This window comes from Nicotiana tabacum, chromosome 1, assembly GCF_000715075.1.
Source record: "Nicotiana tabacum cultivar K326 chromosome 1, ASM71507v2, whole genome shotgun sequence".
In the NCBI taxonomy this organism is placed as follows: domain Eukaryota; kingdom Viridiplantae; phylum Streptophyta; class Magnoliopsida; order Solanales; family Solanaceae; genus Nicotiana; species Nicotiana tabacum.
This window is the reverse complement of record NC_134080.1, coordinates 23,959,960-23,970,853: the sequence shown is the minus strand read 5'-3', so window position 1 is coordinate 23,970,853 and position 10,894 is coordinate 23,959,960. Positions and strand designations below refer to the sequence as shown.

Genomic DNA, 10,894 nt, shown 5'->3' with positions numbered 1-10,894 from the left:
GTGGCAGAAGTTATAGGAGAGTTTTGCTAAGATTCTTAAAAAAAAAGCCCCATAGACAACTCAATGTACAAGAGATCACAAATGCAAATCAGGATCATATGTTAGAATCAGACATATAGTTATCGGGAGAAACTTAATATTAGAGGACTTTATTTAGAACAACAATAATATATTCCAACAAGTGAGGTCTGAAAATTTATTTTAAAAAAGTTTTAAAATAAATCAGAATATCTAGATTTAATCCAAAAATGGTATACTAAATTTTTCAACATGTCTCCATTAGATGGAATAAATATTAAAGTACATTATCTAAATCTACAAAAATCTTTTATGGTATTACCCAAAAATGAAGCCACCTACCTCACATAATTACCACATTGCCACCTCCGGCTCAGCTATACCAAGTTGTTTCCTTTCTTATCTCTCTACCTTAGACCTAAATTTTTTTTTTATTGTCGTGTCCATCATCCTTTCTCTCTCTATAAACATTTTCTTCCTCAAAACACACACAACTTTCTCTCACTATATCTATATCTGTATCCACATAACTTCGATTCTAGCAAAAAACAAAAATTAAAACACTTCAATCATATACTATCACCCAAAAATTATCTCTTTTTCTTGTTGTTCTTTTCTTGGATCATGTAAAAAAAGACCCATTCGGATTTGGATCTTGTTTTAGGATTTGATTGGATCGGGTTATATCTGGGATTTGATTGGAATTCGGGTTTTTTCAGCTATGACCCGTCGGTGTTCACATTGCAGTACTAATGGACATAACTCAAGGACTTGTCCAAATAGAGGTGTGAAGTTATTTGGGGTCCGATTGACTGATGGGTTGATCCGAAAAAGTGCTAGTATGGGTAACTTGACCCATTTTGCTAGTAGCAGTGGTCCATTAAACGGTGCCGTTCATGACTCACCTGGTAATACACCTGATCACCCTGCTGTTGGTGGTTCTGCTGATGGTTATGCTTCTGAAGATTTTGTTGCTGGTTCTTCCTCTAGCCGTGAAAGGAAAAAAGGTTTGATTTTTTTTTTCATTTTTGAGAAATTTTATCTTTTTGGGTCTTAGGAATTGTGTTTTTTTTTTTTTTTTTGATAAGGTAAAGGTTTAGGAATTGTGTTTGCTTTTTTTGGTTCTTGGTTGTGTTAAATGTGTGCATATCTGAGATTTATGAATTATGATTAAAGTATCCAATTTAAATAATAAGGTGAGATATTTGGTATTTTTATCTAAACAAGCTGCAATTTTTCGTACTATTTGTTATTGTAAATGAATGTGCAGAAATAAGATACTATTAACATGTGTTTCAAGTTTATAGTTTTGATGTGTAAGAGAAAAACAAAAGATATTGGGAGCTTTCAGTTTGGCAAAGGTTAATGGTTTTCTCTATCCAATTTGCTGTCATAACTTTTTTTCAATCAAAATGGAATGTGTAAACAAGGATGTATGTTTTCCCGGATCACTTCATTGGCACGGAAATTTATTGCAAACCTTTGCCAGCTTTATGATTTTCTTAGTTCCTTTTTTGTGAATCAAGTTATTTGTGTATCATATTCCTCTTTACTCAGTGACCAGACACAGTGGTAAAATTTAATAAGGGATTTTACCTTATACGTAGTATAATTTTTCGGCGAAGTTGACCACCCTTGGGCCAACATAACTTCGCCCCTGACCAGACATAGCATAAGCATGACTGATCGAATTGTCAAACTAACGTCAACTTTTGTATGAGTTGCTTGAAACTCTAATTTACGGTCTGATCGAATTGTCACTTAATGCTAACGTCAACTTGTGTATGAGTTGCTTGAAACTCTAATTTACTGTCAGCTGCTGTTGTTTCAATGATATCTTGAAACTCTTCATCCTTTACAGATGCACTTCTCATTGTGGCAATAGTTGATTTTCAAATTAATGGAATTTCTTTCTTCTTTATGGTGATTATGTTTTTTCAGAAGTGCCGGAGTTGAGAAAATTGATATTGCTACTGAGGGATTTATATTGCAATAGGTTTTCTTGCTGGGTTGGTTCTTGAAATAACTTTAAACTTAATTGCACAGGGGTTCCCTGGACTGAGGAGGAGCATAGGATGTTTCTACTTGGTTTGCAAAAACTTGGTAAAGGTGATTGGCGTGGAATTGCTCGTAACTATGTAATTTCTAGAACGCCAACGCAGGTAGCAAGCCACGCCCAGAAATATTTCATTAGGCAAAGTAATATGTCAAGGAGAAAAAGACGCTCCAGCCTGTTTGATATTGTTGCTGATGAGGTAAGTGAAATCTCACTTATAGATGATTTTAATGCGCCCCTCATTAAGTTATATGAACCTTATTATCACCATGAAATTGTAAACTTGTTGTCTTTGATAAAAGATGTTGTCGTTCGTTCTACTCTTATTCTCGTTGATCTAGGACAGAATAATGATTCTCTATTATCATTGTTATCTTGCAAACTTCATCAACTAGATGTCTAGTGCTGTTCCATATTGCTATCATCTGTTATGTCAAAGATGCACATACCTATAGGCTATAACATCATACCTTTTGATTGAACTTGTAATGTTTTTTTGGCACTTGGACACTTTCTTACCTCATCTTGGATTTTGAATGTAATCTACAATCTTTTCTCCACGCTTGGCTTCAATGTATTTACTTTTAATGTTTGTTCTCTTTTCTTTTTCTTTTCTGTTAATTACCATAGTCGGGCGACACTCCAATGGTATCAAGGGATTTCCTTGCAGATGATCCTCCACAAGGCGAGATGCAAAGCAACAATCCATTGCCTCCTACTCCTTCTGTGGATGAAGAATGTGAATCAATGGGTTCAGTAGCTTCTGCCAACTCCAACGATGGGGAACTTTCAGTTCCTAAACAAGAAAGTTCACAATATCCTCATCCACTAGTATATCCTGCTTATGTCGCCCCATTTTTCCCGATGCCTTATCCATGTTGGCCAGGTTATACTGCAGAGCCGGCAAAAGCAGAGACCCATGAAGTTCTTAAGCCAACAGCTGTTCATTCAAAGAGTCCAATTAATGTTGATGAGCTGGTTGGTATGTCAAAGCTAAGTTTAGGAGAATCCATTGGTGATGCCAAACCATCTTCTCTCTCACTAAAACTGGTTGAGGGCTCCTCCAGGCAGTCAGCTTTCCATGCTAATCCTTCATCTGGTAGCTCAGGCATGAACTCTAGCCACAGTCCAATCCATGCAGTTTAGTGGGGTGCATTCACATGATATGTTTCCTGTTAATATATGATAATGTTATGTAGTTTTGTTGGGTTGGGTTAGTTATAGTTCTATTTGTTGGGTCGATCTTAATAAGATTTGTTTAGGGGTTAACGTCTTAGTTGGCAGTACTCTCGTAGCTTGTAGGCACTCTTGTTTTGAAGTATTCAAGTTATTAACATTTTGACTTTGGTCAAAAGATTTAGTTCTCCTGCTTTGTTTTCTTTTAATTTTTTGTTAGATTGTCGCGACTGTGACTAATTGATGTAGTAAAGTCCTTTTTTTTTTTTGTTAATTGGAGGTGCTACTATGCTAAAGAATGCTTAGCTCTTCAGGTCAGGTATAAAGAAACAGGGATTCTTGTTCTACGCCTGTTATCGTAAACCTGGCAGTGCATATAAAAGTTTTGTGGAGATGTGAAAATGTAGTTCGGTGGATGACTTATATAAGTTATGCGCAAGTATATTTTGCTAAATGATAGTATCAACTTGTCAAGAGTATGACTATTACATAATGAAGATAGTTTAAAAGAATGGCAGGACTGAAAGAGGAGGTTCTTCTCTGAGCTTTTATATCTTTATAAGGTGCTTTGGAATCTTGTTGGATCTGAATGTTGGAGTCGTGCCTTAATATGTTCCGCTATAGACGAAGTTCTGTTCTGGGTTGTTGATAAGTTCGTGTGGAGAAAGCAAAGGACGAGTTAAAGATTTGGTTTTTCTGTCTTTTCCTTGTAGGTCTGATTCCTGAAGGAACTGAGCAACGATAAACTGATGCAGCCCCAATACCTCATTATGCATGCAATTTGAGCCATGCACCAGCTACTGTGTGCAGATTGAGTGATAGATATGCTACCTGTCATTGAGCTAAGCATCGGCATACCGCTCTGCAGAAAGTTGGACTGGTTGGAGATGTTATGTTGATACAAAGACAAGTACCAATTTATATGAGAAGTCTTGGAATAGTGAGGGACATGTTTGTTGGGTACATTTTAAGTGGAGATTTAGTTTTCTTTTGCTACTTTGAGTTTGCAGAAATCCCACTAGTGTTTAGGAACATGAATTCTAGGAGGGAAAACCTTGCAGTAATTTGGGTGAACTGGAGGTCTGCATTGAAGATGCTTACAAATTGGTAATAGAAAAGCCATCTCCTCGCAATATCTGCCATTGAAGTGAAATCATCTAAACTAAGAAGAAACAGAAAAGAAGATGAACGGGCCAGTAGAAGGTGAATGACTGAATGTAGCAAATAGTGTGGACAATACACAGAAACACACATGTAGGTAAATGTGTGTGTTGAAGGTTTCCCGGTGGAGGGCAAATGACTCAACCACTGAGCGTTAGAAATGAGTGTGCACTTAGGAAAGACTTGTTGAAGCGTAGAACTGTACTCGGTGGGCAGAATTATCCTATTTATGTGCTGGTGAAGGTAGTAGGTACGTAATAAAATAGTCGAGAGTAGCAGGTACCTAATGAAATAGTCGAGAGGAGTCCCCTTTAAGAAGAATATCAAAAGCTATTTCATGTTCTACTTTTTCCTCGGGGATCTATTTACCTTAGTGTGACTCGAATCATGATCCATAGATTGAAGATGGAGGATTAACACTATGTTATCATCATTTATTTTCTTAAATTGTTACCTATATTGTTTGCTTTTTGAGAAGTCACATATAGTCTTGATCAGTTCCAGTAAAATGTGAACTTATATATAATTGATTCCCACCCCCTTGTTCTATCGTCTACATCTAATGCTTCCTCATCTATTGAGGTACTATGCAAATATTTGCGGACCTAGGATTTGAAGATGAACTACTCAATTAGTGCCTCATCTGACTTTTCAGCTTAAGGGTTTTAAGTAAATTATATTACATTTTTCAATAAATATATACCTATATATTTCGAATTTTTGCCGAAGTTAACGGGGTCTGATGACCCTTCTGCTCCAAAAATAGATCTGCCTGTGTTCAAGATAAGAATCCATATTAAAGTACCATCTCGGAATTTTTTTATTTTTCTCTTTTGTATTACATGAATTATGATTCAATTTCATTCAACAATTCAGTTTGATTTTCATGACCATAATGTGATGGGATTTTTACCTTCCTATACCACATATGAAACCTTATTACCCTCAATGTTTAAGGTTTGAGTTAATTACATTTCAGTATACCAAATTATCATTTATATACCATAATTCAAATTAGGGATATAATTAAGGGTGCATTTATATTAGGCATAATTATAGGACTGTATCTTCTCTTTCCTTGTTTTTCCGCAATATATCATTGGCAGTGCCTTCAATCATCGTATTCTCAGTAATGCCATTTTTTACAAACTGAATTCGATAACTCCAGCACTTTCTACAATTAAGTTTGGTTTACAGACTTAGATTAAGTTTATTTGCAAAAATTATAAGCTACTCATTGTGTGTTTTTGGACCTTAATTAATCTTTACAAGCACTCTGTTATATTGAGGGAAAATGAGTACCCCCCTCCCCCACGTTTCTATTTTGAATTCCACCGTTGACCCCAATTAAAAAGCTTTGAAGCTTTGAATTCAAATTTGAGTTTTCAAAAATCATTATTTGTTTTGATTGGGTGTTGTTGTAAATAATTCAGAATATGTTTAGGAGTTTATATCTCAATTTTGAGGGGTTTTGGTGAAGATTTAGACTTGGTTTTGGCTGAATTTTAGATTGAAACTCGAAGAAGAAGAAGAAGAGGAAGAAGAAGAAGAAGAAGAAGAAGAAGAAGAAGAAGAAGAAGAAGAAGAAGAAGAAGACATATTTCCAGAATTTGCAGTAAATTGTAGTCAAATTAGAAAAATTGGAGATAAATTGTAGATTGTTTTTTGCAGAAGATTTTGTAGAAGCTTTAGTCGTTTTAGATTTGTGAAAACAGAAAACAATGCATCTACAATCAGAATACAAATAATCTACAATTTATCTACAAGATATCTACAAAGTGGATACATTGAATTTTAATATCCCAATTCCCATTTTAATTGTAGAATAATTGGCATTTTCGACATAATTGTAGAAGATTTGTAGAAGTTTTAGTCTTCCCAATCTACAATTTATCTACAATTCTACAATTTCTGGAAATATGTCTTCTCTTCTTCTTCTTCTTCTTCTTCTTCTTCTTCTTCTTCTTCTTCTTCGAGTTTCAATCTGAAATTCAGTCAAAACCAAGTCTAATCTTTCACCAAAACCCCTCAAAATTGAGATATAAACTCCAAACCATATTCCCAATTATCTTCAACAACACCCAATCCAAACAAATAATGATTTTTGAAAACCCAAATTTGAATTCAAAGCTTTCAAGCTTTTTAATGGCTATCAATGGTGGAAAATATATGGAAGAACAGATGAAGATGAAAAACAGAAATCTCCTTTCCGTTTCAAAATTACGCAGCTTTCAGATCTCCTTTATGTTTCATATTTTGAATTTAATGTGGAATAAATCAATCCCAGATTCTGTGGCTGATTTTTCGCGCGCTATAAATGGCAAATTCTGCCTAATTAACGATTGATATATAAATTGTAGTTAAAGTGTGGACTGGGCGGGTAATATACAAACTATGCACATTTTTGGTAATAAAGTTTCATATATGGTATAGTTAGGAAAAAATCCCTAATGTGATTTAGGCCGGCTAAGTCTCAATAATGGGCTAGAAATATGCTAGCCCAATACCCAACTAGTGGACTGTGTTTGGGCTGATCAAGCTGGTTTTAACGTTAAAATAATACGGGCTAGTCAGTTTTGGACTGGTAATTGAAAAATAGTCAGCATACTCCAGCATATTACATTGTACTGGAATCTCATATGTAAAAAATTTGAACTCCAGTATATTATGCCGGAATTTTTTCGGGTTTTTAAAGGTGTTTTTATTTAGATTTTATTTTTACATGAAAAAAGTGGCTAAATTTCGATTACTTTTGAAACAGTAGCTGATTTTCAATTAGCATTTGTGAATGGGATTTTTTTCGTTTCTATACAATATTTGAAACTTATTTACCAAAATTGTTCTAATTTTATATATTACCCGCCCTAAACAAGGATTACTTGCAAATTATATACATTCCACCTTAAAAGGCTCTCAAACCATTATTAGTGCCTTCAACCAAGAGATTTAATTATACATTTTTCCTTTTTTCTATCTTCTCTCTAGAATATTTGGACCAAAGATACTCCCAACAGTCAAACATTTTCCACAAAACAAATCAAGTAACTAAATTTTCCACGAAGAATATCGTATTCAGCTAAAACACATGTTCCATTTCTTAAACTACGTACTACGAAGCTGATAGTCATGTTCTACAATGCACTGCAGTTGAACGCCAATTGCTAAATAATCTTATTCCACACTTACTAGGAGCATCAGTTAGTTTCATAGATAGTTTTCAAGAATTCCTTTCCAAAGTAGACTCAAAAAACAAAACCAAAAAAGAAAAAATGTTATTGTATTCTATTTGACTTCATATGTTAAACCAATCATAAACCTGCTTGAAGGTGATCAAAGAAGTCTCAGCTATTAGAAGTTGGTAATCTCTTTTATTTATTATTCCACTTTGCCTCTCTACTCCGCTTAAAATTGGCGGTCTCACTGTACTTCAACCTATAAAGGTATACAATATTTGCCAATTTATTTTGTAGTTGAATAATGTGCTGTCGTTTTTGGTGACGGAAATATTAGAACCTCGAAAATATATATTGGTCGTAAACAAGCCATAGATTTTAGTGGCTAGAAAGCTAGCATTCTTTTTAAAACTGATTAATAATGAAATAATACCATATAAAAAGAATCAAAGCAAGTACTATGAAATCTATGATCCAAATATTGTTCTTACTCAATCAGCATTTGTATATAATAAAAATTCTTATATAATACATATGACAGTGTCGGAATTATGTTTCCCAAGGAATCAACAATTATTCATCAGCACAATCTAAAAGAGAACTTCTACTGAATCTAAATTTTATTGCATATTTATATTTAAACTAAACACATAAAATCTCTATCTCTAAGAACAATATATGGTACATCAACATACAAATTAAAAATAAATTTCGTACAAATTTAATGCAAATTTTAATATCTACAAGAACATACATAATAAAAATAAATTTCATACAACTAATTATATATTATACAACTTATTTATAACTTATCTACATCTTTCATACATTATTTCTAGACAGTTAAATACAAATACAATATCATGCAACTTAAATACAAATTTTATACAATATATTTTTTGTACATATTCTATATCTAATTTGTATATTATCTTGGTGTGTGCTTCTTCCTCTCTAATATTCCAATCAAAACTTACTCTCTTAATACAATTTTGATACATATCAATAACTTTATATAAAAAGATAATATTTATAACTTAAATACAAATTTTATACAATGATTCATACATTATACAATTATTTTTCAACTTTCATACAACATTCAAATAAAAAAATATATATAACCACAACAGAATAACTTTACTTCAATTTCGTAAGTACATTGTATGTCATGTGTAATTACTACAATTTCTTTGTCGAGTTTCAATTTGAAATTCAGCCAAAATCAAATCTAATCTTCACCAAAACATCCTTAAAATTGAGATATAAACTCCAAACAATATTTTAATTATTTGCAACAACACCTAATCCAAACAAATAATGGTTTTTGAAAATCGAAATTCTATTTCAAAGCTTCAAAACTTTTTAATGGTTGTCAATGGTGGAGAATCAAACACCTTCAAAATTCATTGATTGACAACTTCAATTTGAACACCAATTGTGCAACATGAAAGGAAATTGCTAACTTAAGACGATTGAAATCCATTGAGGAATTCCATTAAAACTCTATATAACAAGAAAGCATAAAAAAATAGAGAACATCAAATGAAGAAAAATTAGGGGAAAAAGAGTAGAGAGACAAAGAGAGAGAGAGAGAGAGAGAGAGAGAGAGAGAGACAAGTATAAAGGGATAAGGAAATAACTAATATTCCTTGTTCAATTCCTAATATAAAAGGGATACTCATTTGAAACTTATTTGTATATAATTGGTAAATTGTATATGACCATGTAAATAAATTGAAACTTGAGTAGGAAGGGTAATAAGGTTTCAAATAGTGTATAGAAAGGTAAAAATCTAGGGGGTGTTCAAAACCGAAAACCGAACCGCAAAAGTGACTTAATGGCTTATTGGTATCAGGTTATCGGTTTAATGGATGGGGAACGGATTGAAATTTTATTAACAACGGCTTATCGGTTTGGGAGCGGATTATTCAATTTTCATATCGCATAAATTATTTTTATTTAAAAATATATATATATATATATATATATATATATATATATATATATATATATATATATATATATATATATTAAATAATAAAAATCCCTTCCACAGTTCTTTTCCTATCAACAAATTATTGATTTGAAAATCTCGTCTCTTACTGGCAAATGAATTATGATGGAGATAGTTCGTTTGTGTCTCTTAATGCTTACTGATACATACTATGTACATTTGTGTGTATGTACTTGTATACCCTGTGCACATTTGTGCCTTGCTTCACCGGGAACTAATTCATTGTTAACCACTTAATACATTTCAAACTCTAGCTTGTCGCTCAAGTGTCTCAGTTCATAAATGTTCAATTGTAATTTGTCAATTGCTGATAGTACCTGGAGATGGCAAATAAAGCGGCGACATTTGCTCAACAGTTGGGTATTGCCTAAGCTGCAGGACAAAAATGAGATAAATTGCCAAGAATGCAGACTTTTAGGTGAAGGTAGAATATTCGATGATTGGACTCACAATCAGTAAGCCTATGAAAATGAGATTTTTGGGCAGGCGGTTGATATAGACACAACAGGTTGGAAAGAGAACTAGGCCGCTAAACCGTCCGATAACCGCCTGATAGTAGCTAAATCGATACCAATTCGCTCGATATCTTATCGGGTGGCTAGCATATTAATATATTTAAAAGTCGATAACCGATAAACCAAATCGTTAAGAGTAAATAACCACCTGATCCGTCTGATAAGCAACCCTATAAAAATCACTTTGAAAATCAGGCTATTTTTGTTTTTTTGCCCTATTTTAACGACTCTAACCTTTGCATTGGTATGTGGGAAACTTACACAAATGTTCCAAATAAGTCTCAACTTATCAACCTCTAGCCATTAGTTATAAACTTACTAAAACTAGCTAAACACATATAAAAATTAAAAAACCAAATAAATAAGGTTCTTTCTCTCAAATAATCACATGCAAAAATCTCCTTCCATATTTTAAAGCGTGATTAGCAACATTAGATGCAAGATGGAATAAATGTTATGGATGAGGTAGCAAATAAGGTGATGAAATACAAAAAAATATATAAATAAGGTGATGAAATACAAAAAAAATATAATATTCCAAAAATCTAAGCAAAAAAGGAACTTTTTCAATGGGTATAGTTGAAATTCATTGAAAACATATAGATAAGTCAATATACAAAATTTGAGGAAGATTGGAGGTGATTTGGACTGGTTTTGTATCAAAATTAGTAATTAAATCGAGTTCAAAAAATGCTTCTACGACACATGTATCACGCATGTATCTCACACACAGGTATACATGTATGATGCTGGAACTTCCCATGTTTTCAGCAAAATA

The 10,894-nt window shown here is 33.0% G+C and overlaps 1 protein-coding gene across 2 annotated transcripts; it reads left to right on the top strand.

Annotated features, from left to right (window-relative positions):
- Positions 1 to 358: 358 nt before the first annotated feature.
- LOC107822143 (transcription factor MYBS3) lies at positions 359 to 4,965 on the top strand. Of its 2 annotated transcripts, XM_016648646.2 has the most exons (4): positions 359 to 1,025; positions 2,065 to 2,273; positions 2,705 to 3,182; positions 3,964 to 4,965. In XM_016648646.2, exons 1-4 carry the CDS (start codon positions 740 to 742, stop codon positions 3,993 to 3,995), a joined length of 1,005 nt encoding a protein of 334 aa, XP_016504132.1. In that variant the 5' UTR covers positions 359 to 739; the 3' UTR covers positions 3,996 to 4,965. The 2 variants fall into 2 exon arrangements, with proteins under 2 accessions (XP_016504132.1, XP_016504131.1); XM_016648645.2 differs by lacking the exon at positions 3,964 to 4,965 and having other exon boundaries at positions 2,705 to 3,459.
- The last annotated feature ends 5,929 nt before the right edge of the window (positions 4,966 to 10,894 follow it).